This window comes from Mastigoproctus giganteus, chromosome 2 (genome assembly GCF_048544385.1).
Source record: "Mastigoproctus giganteus isolate SK-2022 chromosome 2, ASM4854438v1, whole genome shotgun sequence".
NCBI lineage: Eukaryota > Metazoa > Arthropoda > Arachnida > Uropygi > Thelyphonidae > Mastigoproctus > Mastigoproctus giganteus.
In genome coordinates this window covers 229,491,531-229,516,295 of record NC_143576.1, presented here as the reverse complement: position 1 = coordinate 229,516,295, position 24,765 = coordinate 229,491,531, and the positions used below count along the sequence as shown (strand labels likewise).

General features: G+C 34.1%; 1 protein-coding gene across 1 annotated transcript in view; it reads left to right on the top strand.

Moving 5' to 3' along the window:
• LOC150090222 (uncharacterized) overlaps window positions 1-24,765 on the top strand; it is a 536,661-nt gene that overhangs the window by 369,943 nt on the left and 141,953 nt on the right. Inside the window, exon 8 of the mRNA XM_090390210.1 lies at window positions 8,240-8,541. Coding sequence (XP_090246336.1) covers window positions 8,240-8,541 — 302 coding nt within the window. The remainder of the gene's footprint in view (window positions 1-8,239; window positions 8,542-24,765) is intronic.

The window sequence follows — 24,765 nt, the reverse complement described above, 5'->3', positions numbered from 1 at the left end:
CCCAAATTCCAGTTCTGCATTACTTATATCTGTGTGACACCACGCCTTTGATGCTTTGAGCATTATCTCATATTCATCAAATTTATTTACCAAGCTCCTAGCATTGGTGTACATGCAAGTATACATGCACCTGTTCTTTTTCTTAGCTACCCTAACACAACCCATGTGTTTACCTGTACCCCAATGACTCCCAGCAGTCTCTGAAATATCCTGCATCTTATTTTCCAAGCTGTTGCTCATTCCAATAGAAGCAGTGCAAGAATCACTTTCACCTCTGCCAGTGGCTACTGTTAATCTATTAGTCCTTGTATCCCCCCCAATCTAGCAGTTTTCCGACCCACCTAACACTGCCTCGATAGCATCAGCAAATATTCTTGCACCCTTTCTATTTAAGTGTATCCCATACATTGTTGGGAGGCAGGTGATTAGCCTATATTTCACTGGGTTTGTTGTATCTTTGTCTTTAGGCTTCAGATGTGTGATTCCTTGAGTCAGAAACTTCGGGATTATTATTATTATTATTATTATTATTATTAGCCATATGGTGAAAATAAGCCTGAGGCTTATGCTGCACCAGCCAAAAAAAAAAAAAAAAAATCCTGCATTAATCTGAGAGAGAGAGAGTCAGAAGTAGGGAATCACCAAGAAAGCAAGAAAGAGAAGAATGATGATAACCAGCTCAGGACCCTGGGTTTGCCAATCACATACTCACCAGATGTGAGTCCCTGGGTTTATATACATGGAATTATTTCCTGTTCTTCTATACTATAAATGTTTCATGTACATGGACTTATTTCATCTTTAGTCACCTTGTTACTTATATCCCTGAAATTATATCACTTCATAACTGGATTCTTCATTACTGGATTATTCTACCATTGGATATAATGTCAACTGATTCTTTTTCCTTGGTTTCATTTACTACTATTTCCACAATAAATTCACACCTGATACTACGTGTGGATTTGTCCAGTTTTATATACATGGAATTATTTCCTGTTCTGCTATACTATAAGTGTTTCCTTGGAATTGTTTCACATACATGGACTTATTTCATGTTCTTTTATAATCGGATCCTTAACTACACCACCTTTGGATCTTAAGTCACCGTGTTACTTATTTCTATGGATTTAAACCAGTTCCTTTTCCTTGGCTGTACTTTCATGCAAATTTGGATAGATTATAATTATAAATTTATTTATATCTCAAAATATTTGCTTATTCTTGTTTCCCATACTCTGATACGTTTACTTTTCAGCTTATTATAAAGTAGCTTCATCATTTGGTCTAACGTATATGTTTTTTGCCACCTTATATTTCTTTATAGATTAATGGTAATGTTTAATTTTGTACGATTTTATCACAGTAAAGCCATACTATTCCAACCCCTTTTCTTTTTCTAGCACTAATTATAAATTATCTCCATGCACTTGTATTCTAAATACGACTATAGAGGTCACTATTTTCCCGCTATTTTGAATTTCTTCACAGCTTACTATTAAGTCTGCTTTGCTGCTATAAATTGCTTTATCATGTTGATATAATGCTCATTTGGTTGAAGCTTGCATGCATTCATCTACTCTATTGAAATACTCCAGGCATCGTACACTTTCACTGTCTTATGGTAGGTGGTAGATGACTTTTATCAACCAGTGAAATGCCACCACTTTGCTTATTGGAGGCTTGAAGTGGTGAAACCCATGTTTAGTCTCTAGAGCAAAGTTTCCGGCATCCCCCTCCCCCCATACTTCTCCTTCAACTCATGCACGGTACTAAGTACTATAGGTTTTGATACCTTTCGTGTTTGGGGTTTTCATAAAAAAAAAAAAAAAAAAAATCATACTTTTGGTTTCATTTCTCGGCATGTTTCGACACATTTTTCCTTTCAATACAAGCATTTGGTATTAGCTCCCTTTTATACTAACGCTTACAAATGCCAGAGCTTTACTATAAGGTTGGGCTTCCCAACCCCAGCAAGCTTAGTGTTATTTAATAACTTTTTCTATGCTTTTTATCTTTCTGCTGTCTAATTCTAAAGTTCTTCCCATTCGTTAAACTATTAGTGCAATACAAGGGTGACACGAACGTTCCTACTATCCTACTTCTGTTGCTGCTTTTAGTCTTTATTTATTTAAAATACTCCTTTTTCCTTTCCCCATCCTCAATTTAATACCTCACCCTTATACCATTTGCTTGTTCTAAATCTATTTTTAAAATAAATTATTTCCTATCTATTCAAAATTAAATCTTACACTAAATTCTACATATTTATATTAAACATATTGATATTAACCATTTTTATCCCAACTTGATACTTATTTTTACCTAAATAAATTACACTGTGTTGGGACTACCTTGTCAATACTGTATTAGAAAGTGCTAATTTAATTTTCGTTGCTGTGTTTTTTGGCCTTTCACTTTTCTTCTACTACTACTATGGACAAGTATAGAAATGCAGTTCCTGATACATGGTCAGGTGTAGTCCCCTGATGAAATACCTGACCATGTATCAATCTTTATTTCAGCTGACATCAGATCAAGCATTTTTGTATTATCTATATTAGACCATTTACTAAAAATGTTTTCCCCCATATCTGATGACAGCTATACCATTTTCATTTTATTTTTATTTGCATTTTATTAGTATTTTGGTGTACCAATTTTACTTTACAGTTCCCCCAGCACCTCCGTAGCCAGGTGGGAAGGAGCAGCAGTGCGTAGCACACGCTTCTTGATTAGACCGGGGTTCGAGCCCGTCACCACCAAATACTGAGGATGCGGAAAGGTCAGAGAATGACCCGCATATCCCGGAGCAATATGGCCTTAGTTGCTAATGCTCTTAAAAACCAAATAACTAACTAACTAAATAAATAACTAACAGTTCCCCCACTTTATATTGGCTTGGTAATTCAGCCCATAATTTTCTTAATTCATCATAACCTCTAGGATATTAACATTCTTTCAACTTTCACAAATCTACTACACTTCTTTTTCTACTTTCCTCACCCTTCTAGTTACTGGCACTTTGTGTAACTTTCACATCCATTTATGCAAAATTAATTGAATATATTAATACTACTTACGAGGGTGGTTCAATAAAGAATCACCCTCACCTACTTCCACGTATCGCTGAGGGCTGATGACCCTCCTATGTGTGTGTCCTGTGGCACAATCCTAACGATTAGACACCTTTTAATTGACTGTCCAGATTTTAGCAGCACCCGTTTTACCGCTTTTAGTCATCTGACTGAGCCTTATACACTCAGTCAGATTTTATCCGACAATGACAACGTGTCTGCTGTTTTTAGCTATTTTAAATCAATAAAAGTTTTTAATTGTATTTAAAATTTGTTATTGTTATCTCTTTATTGATTTAATTTTTATATATTTGTTATTATTTATCTGGACATGGTGACCTAACTAATTAGGTCACCGAGAATTTAAACTTTTAAATATTGCATAGTCTTGGCGCATTATGGCCACAGCTGCCAATGCGCCAATAAAAAACCAAAAACAAACAAACAATCCACGTATCGCAGAGTCACGATATTTTGTGAGTAGCATCATATGTATCTCTGTACTAAAGGTGTAAAATTTCAGCCCTGTGTCTTAATTTGTTTTTATTTTACAGAGCTGAATGTGTGACAAAGTAGCATCATGGACAAAGTTGAATGCAGAGCTGTAATCCGGTATCTGTTCTTGAAGGGGAAATCCATGAGGAGATGACCGCTGTATATAAGGATGAAGCCCCATCCTATGGCAGTGTGAAGCACTGGCATAGACAGTTTAGGTGTGGTCGGACATCGGTTGAATCTGAGCCCATTCCAGGTCATCCCCATTCAGCCATTGATCACAGCATGATCAGAAAAGTGGAGTTGTTAGTTCTGGAAGATCGCCAGATATCTGTGTGTGAATTGGCCCAGGAGGTGAAGATTAGTGTGGGTTCTGTTGAAACAGTCCTTCATGACCAACTCCATTTACAGAAATTGAGTGCAAGATGGATTCCCTGATTATTGACTGGTTTCCAGAAGGCTGATCGACAACAGAAATCACAAGAGTTGTTAGCCCTGTGCCAAAAAAATGAGGAAGACTTTTTCTCTCAACTAATCACTCAGGAAGAAAGTTGGATACACCATATCGACCCTGAAAGTAAAAAGCAGTCCATGGAATAGCAGCCTCAAGCGATAAAACACGGTGTTTTAGCACTTTTATCATCCTGTGTTTTATCTACATTGCTTTATTGTAAATAATTCTTTGCAGTTTAAAATTTCATATTTTATTGTACAGACAGTTACCTTTTTATTAGTTTTATCCAGTGGAATTTTATCATTCTATTTATTTCATTTATCTACATCATTATTTTAATATAACATAACACTATTTATAATTTTAATAATGGTTGGTGTATGATTGTGCAGTTATTATGAACCTGATTTATTAATCTTGCATTCACTGAAACCATTTCATGAACTGTATACCTCTTTTCATATGTAATTTAAACATTACCTTTAAGGTGTTACATTGAATACCCATGTATGTGTATATATATATATATATATATATATATATACACATTTCCAATAGTTCGATTTTCTTAAATACTGGTGTTTTTTACATATAGGTATTATTGTTAATACAATACTGTTCTTTAAGCTAGCCTTATCTCGGTTATCTTAATTTCCCATGGCCTATACATTTAGGATTTAGAAGCTTATTGCGTATTGCTAAAGAAATTTTCATGATAATTATTGATGAAATTTTTTTTTTATTTAAATCTGTAACAATAGGCAATTATCAATACTATTTTATAACTATATAATATTATTTATACATTTTTATACATTTTTGTGTTACATCACGTGGGCGTCAATCCCCTACTTCATCGGGGGGCTTTGAGTGAATTGACGGCCCATTCGATTCGATGTAATGCATTTTTTACTTACTCGTTTCTGTTTGTATCTATCACAGCTTTGCTATTTTATTATTTATTTATTTATTTATTATTTATTTATTATTTTGTTATTTTATTTTATTTAATTCTAGATTCTAAGGTTCTTTTTAAAATTTTTTGAACTTATGTTTATATTATTCTTCTTAATTGTTGTTAGTTAAATTAGTATTAATTATGAATTAAATTCTTAATAAGGTTCTTTTTAAAATTTTTTGAACTTGTTTATATTATTCTTCTTAATTGTTGTTAGTTAAATTAGTATTAATTATGAATTAAATTCTTAACAACAATTAAGAAGAATAATATAAACATAAGTTCAAAAAATTTTAAAAAGAACCTTAGAATCTAGAATTAAATAAAATAGCAAAGCTGTGATAGATACAAACAGAAACGAGTAAGTAAAAAATGCATTACATCGAATGGGCCATCAATCCACTCAAAGCCCCCGATGAAGTAGGGGATTGACGTCCACGTGATGTAATACAAAAATGTATAAAAATGTATAAATAATATTATATAGTTATAAAATAGTATTGATAATTGCCTATTGTTACAGATTTAAATAAAAATAAATAAAATTTTCATCAATAATTATCATGAAAATTTCTTTAGCAATACGCAATAAGCTTCTAAATCCTAAATGTATAGGCCATGGGAAATTAAGATAACCGAGATAAGGCTAGCTTAAAGACCAGTACTGTATTAACAATAACACCTATATGTAAAAAACACCAGTATTTAAGAAAATCGAACTATTGGAAACGAATATATACTGGCACGTATAATGTTCAATTAGAATCTAGAATTAAATAAAATAGCAAAGCTGTGATAGATACATGATAGATAGATGGATAGATACAACATGGCGAAAAACAATGGCATTAACGATGCACAAAAGACGGATTAAACCACAATAGAATGATAATACAAAAGAATAATATATATATATATGTTACAAATGAAAATAAAATAAAAATAAATATAGATGGAGAAGTTATTAATCACAAAATGCCAAGCCTGGTTGAAGAGAAAAAAGAGAGAAAGAATGTTAACAACCTATATATAAAAAAAAAAAAAAAAAAAAACATTAAGTAGAATTAAGTCTGAATTAATGTCGAATTAACAGGCTAATCATATGTACAAAAGCTGAAAGAAAAAGAGGGAAGGGTAATATAGATAAAAATTATAAAATTAAATTCAAAAATAAAAATTAAAGAATTAAAAATTGGTACATAGATCAGGTATTTCATCAGGGGGCTACACCTGATCATGTACCAAACACTTTGTTTCTATTCCAGTGTACCAATTTTTAATTTTTAAAAATATTTTAAATTAAAAAAAAATTTAATTTTTATTTTTGAATTTAATTTTATAATTTTTATCTATATTACCCTTCCCTCTTTTTCTTTCAGCTTTTGTACATATGATTAGCCTGTTAATTCGGCATTAATTCAGACTTAATTCTACTTAATGATTTTTTTTTTTTTTTTTTTAATATAGGTTCTTAACATTCTTTCTCTCTTTTTTTCTCTTCAACTAGGCTTGGCATTTTGTGATTAATAACTTCTCCATCTATATTTATTTTATTTTACTTTCATTTGCAACACTTATTTATATACATATATCCTGTTTTGCTGATTGGCGCATTCAGGTACACGTTCTGTTTTTGTATTTTTTTCTCTTTCTTTCTTTTTTTTTTTTCCTTCCACTTCTTCATTTTCATATCTCATATATATATAATTGCAAAAAGATTATTTGAAGTTCTTTTATTAAAAGTCCTCAATTGCATTTGTCATAACTGTCACACCTTTTGCTATACTGGAAATTCATTGTCCCTTAAATGAGTAAAAATTCTTTAGTTTGGAGAAAAATAAAAATCAAATGACCTAAAGTCAGGTTAATAAGGAAGATTTATGACAGTTCACAGAACACTTGAAAGATATTGAGAAATTATTTTTGCATGATGAGTTGGAGCATTGTCATTGAGTAATTATGCTACAGATCAGGCCTCTTCCTTCTGATTGCACCTTTCAATCATTTAATGATTTCTAAGTACATGCTGTGTACTTTTCATTATTAGTATGTTCTCCTAGCATAAATTCAAAATGAATTATGCGTTTATAGTCAAGAAATAATTGTAGCATAACTTTACCTTTAGATCCGTAAATCTGATTTTTTTTTTCTCTTCCTAATTGATATGCAGGCTTGCATTCAGAGGATTCATGTTTTTCCCTACAAGTTGTAAAGGTAACACCCCATCTCATCTTCTGTTGTTGTTTTTAAAATCTTGGTTCTGGCCACAGAACCAAAATTTCAGCTGCTGTTGCTGTCCAAGCTTTGGGAACAAATAAGTTGCATAATCTTTTCATATTTAAAATATCAGATATGATGGATCGGCAACTACCATATCATATTCCAACTTGAGAGGATGCCTTAAATTCTTATTTTATGATTGGCCTAAATAATGATTCCAATGTGAGAGAGAGAGAAGTTTTTCATTTGTTGAGATGCAAGTCCATGCCTTGCATCATCCTTAATGATATCACATCCATCTTCGAAGTGTGTTTAAAATTCTATTCTGTCTATTTAAATATTATATCTCTCATTTTGGCTGTTCACTTATCTATTCAAATAAAACCATGCTTCATCTTAAAAGAAGTAAATTCTGGGTCAATTTATTCAGTTCATGATGAACTGAGTAAAGGAACCATTTACAATAATGGACTCTGGCTATGGGATCTTATGGCTCCAAAGACTGCACTACTTTTTTTTTTGTATGACCAATGTTTTAACAGATTTGTTGCCATTCTTGAAGTACTCTTTGACATTCCTGTTTCTTGTGCTAGATGCTTAGAAAACTTTTGTAATGAATGTTAGACAAGCATCAGTTTTTGCTAATTTTGCCTCTGTTAATGCTTGCTTGTCTTGTTTTGGTTTTAGTATTTAGTTATATACCTTTGGTGGTCATCTTATTTACTAAGTTATTAATTTTATTCTTGTGTGGAATTTGGATACTACGCTTCTTAGCAGAATATGTGGCACAAAATAGTTGTACATGAACACTAGCTGGTCTAGCACAAAGTTATTCATGGCTAGCATGGAGATAAACCAGATAGAACTGGTCGAGCATGGCTGTAGCTGCAAGGGGCTATTTGCTAACCTCTTAATGCCCCTCCCTCTCTAGTTGTAAATATTAGACTTAAACATTAAACTTAAGTTTATTGGTAATTTAAAAATATGAGATGTTTGGTGATATGATATGTCTTTTTTGAATTGATGTCTTTCTAGCTCAAGTGCCAACATTTTATCCAGCTCTGGTTCACACATCACTCCACCTCTTCCTACGTGCCCTTCATCACCGGTTTTGAATTCTACTATAGCGTTGCCACCATCAGTTCATTCTTCACATCACTCTGCAACATTCAGTACTCATCCTGCACCACCCCCGCCTCCTCTTCTACCAGTAGCCTCTCATCATGGTATGTTTGCTTCTCCAATTCCTCCACATGGTTCCTTGACTCCTACACTTCCTTTGGAAGCAAGTGCTGGACCTTCAACTTTTAGAAGTGAATCTATCTTCACACAGCCAAGTGAGTGGTTTTTGTAATATATCATTGTAATGTATATATAATGGTATAAAATAATTTGAATTACAAGTTTTGCTTCGTTGAATGATAGAGAATGAACAGCTGATTTTCTTCACAGTTATGTTGTGTTGCACCAGAAAAATATCTGGATAAAACTCATTTTGATTATGAGAAATCAAATATTGTTCATATCAGTGGTTCCCACACTTTTGTCATTTCATCCATGCATTGAGTTAAAAGATCCTATACCAGGACACCTAAAGAATGATTTCTATTGATCTCAATGGAGTTTTCCTTAATTTTGTGGCATACAGTTTGGGAAATGAGTAGGATCACATGAAATCTTAGGTGTGCACTGTTAATTAAACAAAATTTTAATTCTTTCCCATACTTGAGTACTTTACTACATATGAAAAAAAAAAGTGTGTGTGTGTGTGTTAACTGACTGATTTGCATGATATGCTGGCTAAAAATGACTCGTGATGGAAATCCCATTCTGTCTGTCTGAGATCAATCAGTTGGATGTGAGTTGATCTATACTGTGAGCTATTTTTGTTGTGGGCAAGTTAACTGGCCTTGATTGAGGAAAAGCATGTATATCCTGCCAGAAACTGAATTTTTGTTTAGCAGCAAGAAAATTGACCACATATATATATATATATATATATATATATATATATATATATATATAATATTACGGATAATATAAAGAAAATAAATCCAACAATAATACCATCAGGGACCTAAGACAACGCAAAAAAAAAAAAAAAAAAAATTATTATCGCTTTTTACCGACAATCTAGATGACGTCAACTGGGGCCAACCACCCAGAATGAAGGCAAAAAACGACAAGGTTCTCTGTTTCTGTGATGATCAATATATGCTAAGTAATTTAAATCTAAACCAAATGTAAACCGGTATAGGCCGAAAATAAATCGAATATAAATCGAAAGATGGTAATAAAATTTAGAAATATTAGAATCAAAGGTAAGAAATATAAGTAAAATATAAATGTAAGCATATATTAATCATCGTTGACCCGACAGAGAACGTAATTTAATGATTAAAATAAGATTAAATATATAATACATACTACATATTGACCATATCTAGGACATAATGTAATAGTCGTCAAAATAATATGTGGTGCCCCCTATGTGATGGATACGGTAAAAATAAATAATTAAATTAAATTAACGCATAGAGAAACATGCAGATAGTAAGAAGAAAAACTAAAGGAGTAGGAATAATAGAACCTGAACTCCACAAAGGCGAAAAATAGTGGTATAGATAAGAAATAGTTTCTCCTACGTCCTCGGATTTCCCTAATAATTTCGGAGAAATAAAAATAAAGAGTGTAGGACAGTTTAAAGACATTACAAGATATAAGTTGTGGCTCGGATATGCCCGGGATCGCAAACCCCTTCCTATAGTAGGACCCTGAGCTGAATTTGCATGTTATCTCAGCGTGAATTTAAGTAAATTTAAATGAATTTAACTATATATTAACTATATATTTAAAAAAAAAAAAAAAAAAAAAAATGATACACTGTAATTTGCAAGCCGGTGGGTACAAGTTTTCTACGCCGTAAGACACCAAGAATGCAAAGTGTATCCTATTTACCTATATACATGGCACTAAATATAACGATTATATTATATTAAAACAATAGGTTCAGAAAACAAATTTTTGAAATTAATAATGTTTATCGCTTTCCTGAAATGATATTTCAGGTAAGCAATAGGGAAATTATTATTGATCAACCTGCCGTACAACACTGTTAAGCCCGCTGAACAATTTTTATTACTATTGCAGATATAAGCAATCCTTAGACATTGTGATAAAATTGTATTAGCATGCACTGATTTTGATATATTGGATTTCCAATTTGTAAGGCTTACTACGTTAAAATTGAATGCATCTCTTTTATTATATACGTTTACGTCTATATTATTATTATGCAATATTTCTATATGAAGATCCAGATAATTTGCTATAGTATCAGAACTATTAGTTTTTTCTAATACAAGTTCTACTGGATATAATTTACTGTAATCCTGGACAAAATGTGGACAATTAAAAACACATATATCATCTACGTATCTATATATAAGTAGGTTATCTTGGAATTCTCTTTCTGTATAATGTAGATAAAGGTTTGCGATTATGCTTGATGCTGGACTTCCCATAGGGGTGCCAGTCACTTGTAGGTATAACGATGTTCCGTCATATATATAATTATTAAAGATGCATAATTTTATTAGAGAATCCCAATAGGTTAAATCAACCTTTATAGCATTTTTATTTTCTAAATATAGTTTCTGGAGGACGACTTCTAAGTTATCAAGATTAATGCTCGTAAATAGACTGTTAAAGTCAAATGTTTGTATTTGATAAATATTGTTATTTTTTAGAGCATTTATAATAGGTAAGTTAGATCGTACGTATAGCTTAGCTTAATTTTCAGTTATTACATTACAGCACATAAGGACTCCTTAAAATATCAATAGGTAAGTTATTATTTATTATAATAGTTTTATTTAAGTTATTTAATATAATTTTAAGTAACTTTTCTAACGTTTTTCCGGGAAATTTAGCATAACTATCTCTACATGATGTTATGAATCTAAAAGCAATTGGTGTTTTGTGAAATTTGGGTATGCCATATATAAATGGAAATTTTAGGTTATTATACTTTAACTTTAATTTTTTATGCAATGCAATTAATTTTTTGATTATTATATTATGGGAAGATGCTATCTGTTTATATGTATGGCTAGACTGTAGTTCATTTTTAATGATTTTCTATATAATATGATTTACATATTATATTGCATAATTACAAGCAGCATAATTACAAGCAGCTTTGTCAACGGGAGTAATCACAAAATGTTCATGTATATCTTTGAGCTGCCTATTTATTAATTTGGTATTATATAGATTATCTTGTATGAATTTCAATTGATTATATTTGCTAGATATGATATTAAGCATTGTAAATAGCCACATGTGGTATGCTTCAACCGGTATGTTATGGTTGTATGCTGATCTTATGCAATATTTAAGTAAATCTAGATATAACAATTTTTTAAAATTAGATTTATTAATAGGTAAATTAGGTCGAAATTTAAAACCCAGTGATAAAATATCTCTAAGTTCAGGATATGGGATTATATCTAAATTGCCGGTTATAATGTGATTATGGTTAGGATCCACGTATCTATGAAATGAAGGTTTGTGGCAAACACATGTATCCTGTCCGATGTTAATATTGTGAAGGTTTGTAGCTATTGTTTTATAGTTACACGCTTTAAGACCAAATGGTCTAGAATATCTAAATCTGATATTAATATGTAAGTTATTAATAGGCAGCAAGTCATTACGTAAATTAATAGTTTTATGTATATCTAAATCATTCATTAATTTATTTTGAAAGTATAAGATGAGGACAGAATTTTCCGGCTGCTTGCTAACATTCAAAATATGACATCTGAATTTGACAATGTCTGATATGATGTGCATAAGATGAGAAGATACAAAGACGCAATCATTGGTTTTTCTATTTAGTGCTTTGAGTACACTAAGTTTAATACTGAAAAGTGTGTTGTGTATTTTACTAATATTTATAGGATCCGTGTCCCACATTTTGAATAAATCTATGAAGTCTCCTAGATGTTCTCGGTTGCTATTATATGTGTTGGATTTACTATATTTTCTATTGCGATTATATTTACGAAGTTTGGCAATTTGAAACATATTATAAACGCAAATATCTTTTAAATTATTCGTCAAATATTTTTGATTAAATTTATTATTTAGACCGTATGGATATAGTGTTTTATATTGTAACATGCTAATATCTTCTTGCAATAATCTATCATTTGCGTTATTAATTACGTTAAGTATTGAAATGAAAATATTACCAAAAGTATGTTTTTGGAAATGTCTGAATTCAATATCATGTTCCAAATTACCTGTTTTCTTGCTGGATTTGTTATTATAAGTTTTAATATCGGAACGATGAAGGTTCATTCTAATATTTAGTTTATTGCTAGTTTGACCAATATATTTAACATTGCAAGTGCGACATGTGATCATATATATGACGTTATTCATTTTACAGAATATATGTGAATTCGTATTAATTGTAGCATGATTTGGATGCATATAGGGGCAAGTAAGACATAATTTGTTGTTACAAGGTTGAAATTTAAGAGATGGTGATCGGATATTAGTGCCAGAAGCATTATATGCTAAACTGCTCTGTAAAGTGTGTGATATTTGTGTATGTGTCGATGTATTAACATGGTTAGGATTACTATCCAGGGCAACAATAGTATCCTCGGTCACTTTTATCCTACTCTGCCGATGTAGTATATTATTATTATTATATTTAAGTGACATAATAAGAGCAAAGTTAATATAAAATAAGAGCAAAGTTAATATAAAATAAAGTAAAAGCAAAGTTAATATAAAATAAAATCAAGATGCGCAATCATAAATCCATGAAGGTAAAATTAAGAAGGATCGATGCAGTTAAGAAAATAGAAAAAGAAGAAAAAGCAATCTTAGGTAGTGTGTACTTAACCCAAGCAAAGCTTTTGTGTATAATTATAATTATTGATAAAAAAGTAAAGAAAGTTAAAACGAAAGTAACTGTAACTAGTATGTAAATACACTATTCTGTACACTATATATATATATATATATATAGTGTACAGACAAATACACTTTTGATGTATTTGAGTGAGCATAATATTGTCGCTTGCTTAAAGAAGGGTTCTCCAATTGTGGATCTATGTGTTTAATTCATTCTAGTAAAAGGTTTTGTGATTAATGAAATTAAGCCAAAATTCAAGTATTATACACAAAAGCATTGCTAATTATTACCCAAGAAGTCAATTCTAATTAGAGCCAATGCAGCAAATCAAGACTACACGATAGCAAGTTTGCCTTAGACAAAATTGCTATTATGTAGTCTTGATTTTCATTTAGACATAGATGCAATTCTGGTGCATTCACATGGTAAAAGCGGCATTGTGGAAGGATCTGTGGTCATTAAGAAATCTATAATATATGATCTTGACAGACACTGTTTGTTTGTTTGTAGTGTCAACAGATTGAGTTTAAAGTGTGAAAAGCTGTGTTATGACAAAGCACTCAGAACTGACATAAAATTTACAAAATATGCATAATTCTATTTTGAAATTTTTGCCCACCCCCCAAGCCCTGAATGCCAAATGAGCGACCATAGCGATTTCTAAGCACCTTTTCTCTCAAATCAGTTGATTATACAAAGTATTAAAGTCTTCTGATTTACACAATGAAATAAATGTATGAACTTCTGATTTATACAGTTATTTCATTGTAAATAAGGAGATTTTTAATTTCTAAAGCTCTGCTAAAGAAGTTATTAAAAAGAAAAGGGAAGAGCTTATTAAAAAGAAAAGAAAAATACATTTCTTCATCTTATATAATTTTATTAACATACTAATGACTAACTTCTCCTTATCACTTAAGTCACTGGGAGCACCACTCTTGCCCTTACATGACAGGGCCAGAATCTTGAGTGGCAAGTCACCCCTCAGAACTAAAATAAGCCAAAATGAATCACAAAAGTTATTCATCACTTGAGCCTCCATCTCAAATCACATGCAAGAAACAGAACTGAAGTATTCTGAAAGGAATCGCCACCTTTTCTCATCCACTGTTTGCAAATTAGCCAATCTGTGAATTCCCTTTCACCATTTCTTACAAAAATGTCTTGAGAATGGTGAAAAGGCTATTCTGGATATCTTATAAAAACTATGAATTATAGACTCTGAATCTCAGGCTTTCAAACTTGCTGGTATTCCTGTAAAAGTTACCCCTCATGCAATTCTCAGTGCTGTACTTCAAAAGGTATCCTATCTGAATGTCACTTGCTAAATGTTTCTGAAAATGGACTAGCTCAGGAACTACAGGAACAAAAAGTTATACAGCAAAAAAAAAAATAAATAAATAAAAAATAAAACCAGAAAAGTCTGTGAACTTGTAGCCCCACACAAAGCGGCTACACATTCACAATTACAACACCATATTGGTTGTGTGCAGCTCTCTGTTAGGAAGTTGCAGTCAGTGGTTTTCAAAGTTAAATCTATTATTCTCATGCTGCAGTATAGAGATTCTGTTTTTCAGATCACATACTTAGATTATGGGGTTTGTTATATTGGTGAGTCAGATCGTAGGCTTTGTGATCACATCTTGGAGCATAGGGCTATTCATCAGGCCAACTTCACCCACTCTGCTGTTCTTGAGCATTTTTGATATGAGCAGCATGTTAACTGTAATCCACTGTCCAGTGTTGAAATTTTGGACTATGCACATGATTCTCATCATCACTCCTGGTTGGAAGCACTCCATATAGCTATGGCCGGTTCCAACATTAATCACAGTTGTGGAACCTGCATACACTCTGTTATGGAAGTGGCTATTGCAGGGCATGATGAGAGATAGTGAGCTTATAACGTGGAAAAAATACATCATCCTACTTCCTCAGAGTCTGTCCCCCCCCCCATTCTCAGCCTCTCTTTCTTTTTTTTTCTTTCTTTCCCCATTCACAGGCTACATTGGTCTATGTAGCACATGTGTATATGTCACTCTGAAAAATATAATTTTTTTTTTTTTTTTTTTATGTGAACCCCAAACACGAGAGGTATTAGAACCTATAGTACTCAGTACAGTGCTTGGGTTGGAGGTTGAGAAGACGAAAGAAGATATTTGTTGACATTGGACTTGAACTTCTGTAGATTGTAATTTTCAGGAAATATGTATGAAGGAAGATTGTTCCAGAAAACGGCAGTTGAATGAATAAATGAGGAAGATGAAAAGTTGGTTCTGTGGGTTTGAAGTTGGACAATAAATGGATGTTGGCTGGTGTGGGCACGTGTTCGGACTGTTTTGAAAGAGAGAGCAGGAATTATAGAAGCCAATTCAGAAGAACAGTGCCCATGGAAGTATCTGTAGAAGAGGCATGCAGCAGAAACAGTACGTCTATGAGAAAGCGAGTGGAGAGACTCTGTTAGAGATGAATCATTAATTAACCTAACTGCCCTCTTCTGAATGGAATCATGAGAGAGGTTTTGGGGGCACCACCTCAGATGTGGGAACAATATTCCGTGGCAGGGCAGATTTGCGATTTATACGGAGTGAATGTCAGAGTGAATACAGAGTGAATGAGGATATGTCATACTACTTGTATGACATATCATCATCGATAAAGGAGCACATCACTCTGAAAGCTTCTTAGTATATTTTGTTTTTATCACATTTAGCATTTACCTGTATATTTTATTTCTATATGTCTTAGCTTCTATTATTTATAAAGTTTCCGTATATTGTACTTTATATTTTTCACTATATTTTAATAAAGTTTAATTTTATATTTTTACATTTTGTTTATAGTTACAAGATCTGTTGTTTCAGTACACATGATGTAATTCTCATCTTTTCTGCTCCAACAGTTAAAGCTGGATACTTCAGCTGTTATACACAATCATATATTCAAAAGTCTGTTCAGTGTGCTCCTTCCCTTCATGACACTCTCAATACTGTACTACCATGGATCTAAAGAATAGACATACAAACAGATTGTATGGCACAAACTTGAGTCTGGCTGAATTGTAAAAGCAGTTATCCAGCTTCTAAGGATTTTGAGCTTTGAGAAACTGAATAAAATTATTGCAGAAATATAAGATAGTACATAAAGCAACCTATCAGGAAGCAGGAAATAAATTTTACAAAGTGAGCCAAAATACTCATATTCACCTGCAACCAAGGAATATCAATCAAAAGATATGTAAACTGAAGTGTCTATACCTCCAAGCACATCTCTTGTTGATTGGGCTCAGACTGTCCTATAGACTCCCCAGCAGTCTCATCATGTTCATCAATCCAGCTAATAACATCCCAGTTACAGTACCTCCAGCTGCTACATCTCTCCCTCCAGAAATTGAAATTGAAGGGACTACACCTATCAAAGTTTGAAAATTGGTGTGCAGAACAAAAACTTCTGATTGAAACTCATTAATTGAGGCAACTTATCTGATTGGTGACCATTAGTGGGTATAATGCAGTCCAAAACCAGTCACAACAGTGCCTTCAAGTTTTTAACTAATAATGGATTCTGCTACTTGATGTTATTCCATTAAAAATGATATTTAGTTAGATTAGTTACTTTAGGTTGACTCATAGATTGACATAGCCATTTCTAAAAAGAATAAGCCCAAAGTTTGTCACTGGAGTGGGGCAGAAGAAGAGTCCCCAGGCAGTCATTACAGAAAAACATAATGCAGTGCTGTGTTATGTTTTCTCAAACTAAAATTGGATTGATAAAAGCAGCCAGAACCAGACTAATTCTAAAACCAATTAGTAGACAGTATTATAGTTGAACTACAGATGTCTGTATAACAACATTGATGATATTTGTAACTTAATCAATCAGTTTAGTCCTCTAGGCATCTGTCTATAAGAAAAAAATCCTATCTTGCATTTTAAGCTTGTAATTTTTGACTGTATTCCTCACACTCGAAAACTACATTCTCTTTAGACAAGATGGGATCTCTGCCCATAATGTACATGGTTGAGTGGCAGTACTATTGGATACCCAAGTCCCCTCTAGACATACACCACTACAGATTTCCTTAGATAGAGTTGCAATATACAGTTTGCACTTGTAATTATTCTTACTCTGGTATCTTGATATATCTTATATCAAATCAACCATACTGAACTAGATAAACTCGTACAACTTGCAACTCCTTTCTGCCTGCTAGATTACTTTAAAATTGTACTTATGCACTGTTCTACTCTGATATTCCTTATCAGAGACTTCCTAATCTGGAACCTCCTCATTTTGATCTCCTATAGGCTAAAATCTCTTTAAGTCAGATTCATTTGTTTCCTCTTTCATTCTCCCAACTCTACAGATCACTCAGAATTTTTTGCCTCTCTTTCTTTGAAATTTGGCTTTCTGTACCTAAACAGTGCTGGTAGTGGGGTAATTTTCTTTAATGACATTCACAACTCCAGTTGGTTCCCGTTTTCTAGTTGTGCGGATCCAAGTGACAGAGATGGATCCGCACAACTAGAAACAGACAGGCTTTTGCTGCTAGTGACCTCACACTTCTTTATATACCTGCTAGAATATTGGATAGTTCTAATGACATACCTAACATTCTTGATCTTTTCTCACCAGCAATCTTTCATAGTACACAGTTAATGTTAGATGTTATCTAGGTACCACAGGTTACAACTTGGTGATTGTCCTCACTTGGTGGTGCCTGCGTCATGGCCGTTCTCTAACTTGTGTCCTTTGACATTACACAAATACCCTGATTTGTGCTGTTTTGAAGTTGTATTATTCACAAAATATGACAAACTCAGTTTTGCATAATTAAAATTTAGAGTTGCATTACCTTTTTTCTGGGAATATCCAGTCATTTTGCTGCTAGATAGTATGCATTTAACAGTAAGAGGAAAAAGAGTAATGATTGGGTTGTTTTCCAAGATTTAAGATAATATTGACTTGTGTGTTTTTAAATGCTATACATGTTGCAATACAAAATATCATGTGTACAGCATATACACTTCATAAATTTTCAACTTTATACTTTATACTATTTACCAGTATATAATATCGGTGTAGATACACCATAGTTTACCCATAAATTTAACTACATATGTAGTGTAAAGGCATCATTTAATTTTATCTCATATTGTGGCTACCTCCACAATGAGATATCAGGTATTGCACTACTTCGAATAAATAACACTTCTCTAGTAGAGGCGGCTACTGTTATTTATTCTCAGTGGGCACCACCACTACCAAGACGTGTTTCGAAGCTTGTTCGCCTATTCACCGGTGGATGGGCAGGTACCCTGATAATGCAAACATGCCATCACAGTTGTGAAATTAATTCCAGATGCCAAATGGTGAACAAATGGAGAGATGCCAAATGGTGAACAGAATGATATTGTATTTAAAGATGAAATGCACAAGGCATAATGTGATATGGGTTTAAATTAACTATATAATATCGGTGTAGATACACCATAGTTTACCCATAAATTTACTACATATGTAGTGTAAAGGCATCATTTAATTTTATCTCATATTGTGGCTACCTTTACAACGAGGTACCTTGTATGTATATTATGATTTATTTAGTCTAAATACAGTATTATTCTGTTCACCATTTGGCATCTCTCATATTGTGGAATTTTACTTTCTTTGCAACTGTGATGGCACGTTTGCTTTATCAGGGTACTTGCTCACCCACCAATGAGTAAGCCAACAAGCTTCAAAACGTATCTGGGTGGTGGTGCCCACTGAGAATAAATAACAATAGCCCCCTCTACTAGAGAAGCATTATTTATTCAAAGTAGCACAATACCTGGTATCTCATTATGAAGGTAGCCACAATATGAGATAAAATTGAATGATGTCAAACACACCAGACTATGCCTATGATGAGGATACTGCCATTGCAGTTCCCAAGAAATTACTTTTGAATGCAAATGCATATTTCAAGCAAATTGAAAGCATTATTTAATGTCATTGGAGCTTGTTCACTCATTAGCATTAGCATTAGCATTATATGATGCAAGAAAGCAAGCTTATTCAGCATCAGCCAAAAAAAAAAAAAAAAACTCCACTCCCATTTCACCCCTCCGTTCGTTCGAAATACCTGTCCAGTTGAGCTTTAAATTTGTTTAGGCTATCAACTTCAACAACAAGTGATGGAAGTCGGTTCCACCAACCAACCACCCGCTGGCCAAAGGCAAATTTCCGCACATCTGTCCGACATCCGTCCTTCCTCAATTTGAATTTATGCCCTCTGAGGTGATTATTCTGAGCATCCCATTGGCATTGAGCATGCTCAAACCATTCAAAGCCTTATACACCTCTATCAGATCACCTCGCCGGTGCCTAGTCTCCAGACTCTGTAATTTGCAAAACTTAAGCCTTTCTTCGTAAGAGCAACCCTTTGTTCCATTCACTAATCTTGTTGCCCTTCTCTGTACCCGTTCCAGAAGCTCTACATCCTTCTTGAAATGAGGCCTCCAGACCTGTATACAGTACTCAAGATGTGGCCTAACCATTGCCTTATACAAGGGAATAATCACCTCCTTATCCCTGCTAGAAAAATTCCTGTATATCATTGACAATACACCATGAGCTACTCTTGCAGCTCGTCTGCACTGATCAGAGAACTTCATATCTGCCTGCACAATTACCCCCAGGTCCTTTTCATTCTCCACCACTGTCAGTGTAGTACCGCAGAGTTGATACGTTGCTCTGGGGTTACTGTTTCCCATATGTAGTACTTTACATTTGTCAATGTTAAACTTCATTTGCCACCTCTCAGCCCATCTGTTCAACCTTTCCAGATCCTGTTGCAGCAGCATAGCGTCAGTAGTGTCCTTAACGACCCTGCCAACCTTTGTATCATCTGCAAACTTGGACATTAAACTTGATATCCCATCATCAATATCATTCATAAACACCGAAAACAACAACGGACCCAACACTGAACCTTGAGGAACTCCACTAATAACATTAGTCCACGTTGAGCAGTGTCTATTGATTACCACTCTCTGTCTTCTGCCACTCAACCATCCCCTTATCCATAGCAGCAATTTGCCTCCAATGCCACACTGCTCCAATTTGTGCAGCAGTCTTCCATGTGCAACAGTATCAAAAGCCTTTCTAAGATCCAAATATATAATATCAAAGTTATTCCCTGCATCCAGTTCTTTTGTGACTACATCATAGTATCCAATCAAATTGGTCAGGCAAGACCTGCCCTTAACAAAACCATGCTGCGTCTGAGCTATAACTGAATTCTTGTCTAGATGTTCCTGCAGTGCTTCTTTAACCAGTGCCTCCATTAATTTACCTGGAACAGAAGTTAAACTAACAGGTCTATAATTACTTGTGTCAGCCTTTGATCCTCCTTTGTGAATTGGGGTTACATTTGCACATCTCCAGTCTATGGGTACCTCCCCTGAGTCCAAAGAAGCTCTCATAATTATGGCTAGGGGTTTGCATACTTCCTTTGCTGCCTCCTTTAATATAACTGGATAGATCCCATCCACCCCAGGTGCCTTTTTTATGTTTATCCTGAACAATCTCTCCTCCACTTTCCTCTCAGTTATTACAAAATCATCCAGCTCACTGCCAATGTTTACTTTACCTACATCATTCTCCTTCCTGAATAACTCCTCATGCGTGAATGTAGATGCAAAATACTCATTTAGATTGTTAGCCACCTGAGCAGGATCCTCAACTGTTGAACCATCAATATCCAGTGGACCAATCTGATTCATCCCTTTCCTTCTCGAGTTCAAATATGTAAAGAACTCTTTTCTGTTCTTCTTTGCATCCTTTGCCAAGGATTTTTCGTAGTCTGCCTTTGCCTGCCTAATCTCCTTTGTGACTTGGTTACAGACCAACTTATATCTATCTTAGGCTTCCATGTCACCCATTAATTTGTATGTATCCCATGCATTTTTCTTCTCTGCCACATGTCTCATTAGTTCATCTTTTGATCCTAGAAAAGTGTGTTTATGGACTGATTTGCACGTTGCAAGGGATGTAAAATCCAGAAAAATTCATGGAGGTAAGCCCCCTACTCCCTGCTTCTGAAATTAGCTAACTACAACCTCAATCAAGGAGGACTTTAGAAATTACTCCAGTTGTTGAAGTGAATTGAACCCAGACCTTTCCAGATGAGTGACAGATGGTGATATATTTTGCCGACTATGCTGCTATGGAGGACACATCTCAAGAAATGCACTTAATTGATATGGTTGTGGAGATCTTTTCCGAAGATGCTCCAGAGTGAGGTTCAAACAAGCTTAGCAGACACTATAAATTGTTACGAACAAAATATAAAATATGTGGAGAAGAAAAAACAGCAGCCATCTTAACTAACTTCGGATAGCTGGTAGATAAGATCACAGTAAATTAAGTTTTTGGTATGTTTTTGTTTTTTATGGTGATTCAATTCATGGAGTCACTTATTTTGAAATCAAATGTTTGTTTTCATTAATAATGTATGTATTATTTACTTCTTCAATTTTATACTGTTTCAACATTTTATATGTTGAAACAGTATAAAATTTATATAGTGTAAAGTGTTTTGATGTGTTATTACAAGAACTAATCTGTGATATTTCCAACTTTTACCATGGGAAATGGTATCATGATGTGCAATTTTACTTTTGAGTCTCATTTATTGGGAACCCTAACATAAATCTGAGTACTAATACAGGGTGATTCAAAAGTCTCCATATATAGGTTGGTGGATTGGGTTCCTGGATTAGTCGCCGTGGTCCTGCGGGGTTGCCTTCGCGGTCCCCAGACCTCAGCCCACTCGATTTTTACTTGTGGGGGCACTTGAAGGCCATGGTGTACCAGGAAAAGATACAAAACATGAATCTTCTAAAGGAATGCATTTTTTTGATTTTGATTTGGTAGTTGTTGGCGCATCGGCTTCTGTGGCCATATTGCACCTCCAAAGGTTTTTGCAGTACTTTGATCCAAGCCCGAGGCGGGAATCGAACCCGCGACCTTTGGGTTGCCGGGCAGGTACTTTACCCACTCGGCTAGCCCGGTCGGCGGAATGCATTTGAAATGCAGTTATGTGCATAACACCAGATGTGTTAATGCAAGTTCAATGTGAGTGGGAGAGATGCATCTGTATGTGTTTTCAAAGGAATGGCAACCACGTAGAGCATGTTTTGTGAATAAAGTGACAGTTTGTTAAAAACGTGACCATTTTTCCTATGTATGGAGACTTGAATGATGCAAAATAGGATCTCGTGATTTTTATTTCTATACTATCAGATGGTGTCAGTGACATTATTCGTGTAGGGATGAAATCTTTTATTCCTTATTCCCCTAAATTCTGATCCTCTACCTGAACCATAAACTGTGGTGTTTTGGTAAATGTGCTAAGGCTGTTCAACATAAGAATACAGCATATCATAATTGGCTTGTATCCAGATCTACAGCTTTATTTTTCTGCATACACTAAAGCTTGCACCAATTGTAAATAAATTATCAGTGAATCCACTTGATTTTGAAAAGGCTAAGAATAGAAAACTTCTTTTACAAATAATAATTCTGGATTTAGTTAAAATTATTGAGTAAAAATATCAAAATGCCAACAATTAAAAGTTCAAGTGGATCAAAATACCAATAAGTCATTATAGGCCAGCCCTGAAAACATATGCTTCAGAAATGCCAACTGAACGAAATTCTGACTGCTTATAATAGGTTGTAGTTACATAAAATATATGTGATATTAAAATTTCTCATAGAAATTTTTTGATGGGTCACCAACTCATGATAACTCATGAAGAACTTACTTGTATTACCGACTGATTATTATTATTCTTATATTAGAATCATAATAGTTTATTTCCTTTTCTATTTTTGGAGGATCAAGCAGTTTTCATGTTGTTCCATAATTTTTTTAAATTTTATTTTATTCTTTTTTCATTTTATGGTGAATAAAAATTTTATATATTACTAATATTGGAAATGCTTAACAATCACTTGATACGGATTTTATAAATCTGCTAATCCCTAATGAGTTTGGATAAGTAATTGTAACTAATGATGACAAATAAGTATTATATTGTATTTTGTATTATTTATTGTACAGTAATACCCCGACTTACGCGAACTCGGAGTTACGCGGTTCTTGATTTTTTCGTTTGGCAACGCTGCCGCCCACTATCTTCAAGGTCGTTTTTCATATGTTATCGATATACGGTGCGACGGCGGAGAATGAGAGCGAAAGATGAACAAAATTCAACTTTGCTGCTTTTATGTTTTTTATATCAGTGAAGGGGAAACACATTTCACCATAATAACGTAAAAACCAACACAATTCCAGCTATCGGTATAATCGCAAATGCAATTAGATCGAGTTTACTACCAGTTTATAACAGATTTCACTAGCAGAAACGCAACTGGATTTTTATTGTTTTATGGTAGTAACCCCTAGAAATGTGAGGTGTTAATAGTGTATCTCTGCCTTTATGGTGTTGTTTATTCAGTTGCTACATGCGCGCAGCTTTGTTTATGCGTATCAAGCGTGCCTCCTCGTTTTGTAATTGTGCTTTATTCCCTAAAAATGAGTAAAATACTTAATTAAAAGGTGTGAAAAGGAAGCGTCCTGGTGAAGACACTGCAGATTCAGAGAGAAAAAGAAAAGCAATTATCGATAAACAGAGGCGGACTGGATCAAAAATTCTTACCCGGGAAAATTTATAGTGGCCTCATACTATGTCTTGAAACAGGCCTATGGGGCTGGGAATTTCCATACTATAATAATTAATGATAGACACCAGCCAGGAATTAAACTAAAAATTTACTATACAATGAAATAATATACAATGAAATATGATGCAAATAAAATAAAACACTGATTAAATTATAGTTAAAATATAGTTAAAAACAATAAAATTAATTAAAATAAACTAGGTTAAAAGCGATAAAACAATAAAATCTGGAGCTTTCGGAGAACTGCCGTCTCCTTCTTCAACAGCATACTACCAGTGCTAAAACACATCCTTAAGTAGCCGGTCCATGGCACTCATGCACGTGATCATCAGACACATGATCTACATTCTCCATGCGCGTATCGGAAATGGAAGTGGCTTGGGAGCGTGTCAAACAGAAACGGTCATCCCTTCTGAGGACAACTGCCTCAAACAGGGGGTGTAAACGGATCCCCCTGTCCCTATTAATAGTATTGTGACTGGATGAACCGATTCGCAAACTCTCGAGCCACTTGCGTTCCCAAAATCCATGGGCGCGGTCGGTAATGACCGCGTCTTCAGGGGAGATCCGATGCTGCTTTTCCCAGAAATGCTCTGCCACAGCAGACCTCGCATAGTTAGCAGTCTTGATAGCGGTCGTGTGTTCCCCCAGACGGTCCTTTAAACGTCGGCCCGTTTCCCCCACATAACACTCCTCACAATCCGGGCACTTAATCTCGTAGACCACATTGCTAGTATGGTCCTGGGCTACGGGATCTTTAACTTGGGATATCACTGTGTGCAACCTCCGACCCGGAAGTTGCACACAGCGAGTCTGGCACTCCCGCAATGCCCGTACAATACGTTCTGAAAGATTGTATTGTTTTATCGCTTTTAACCTAGTTTATTTT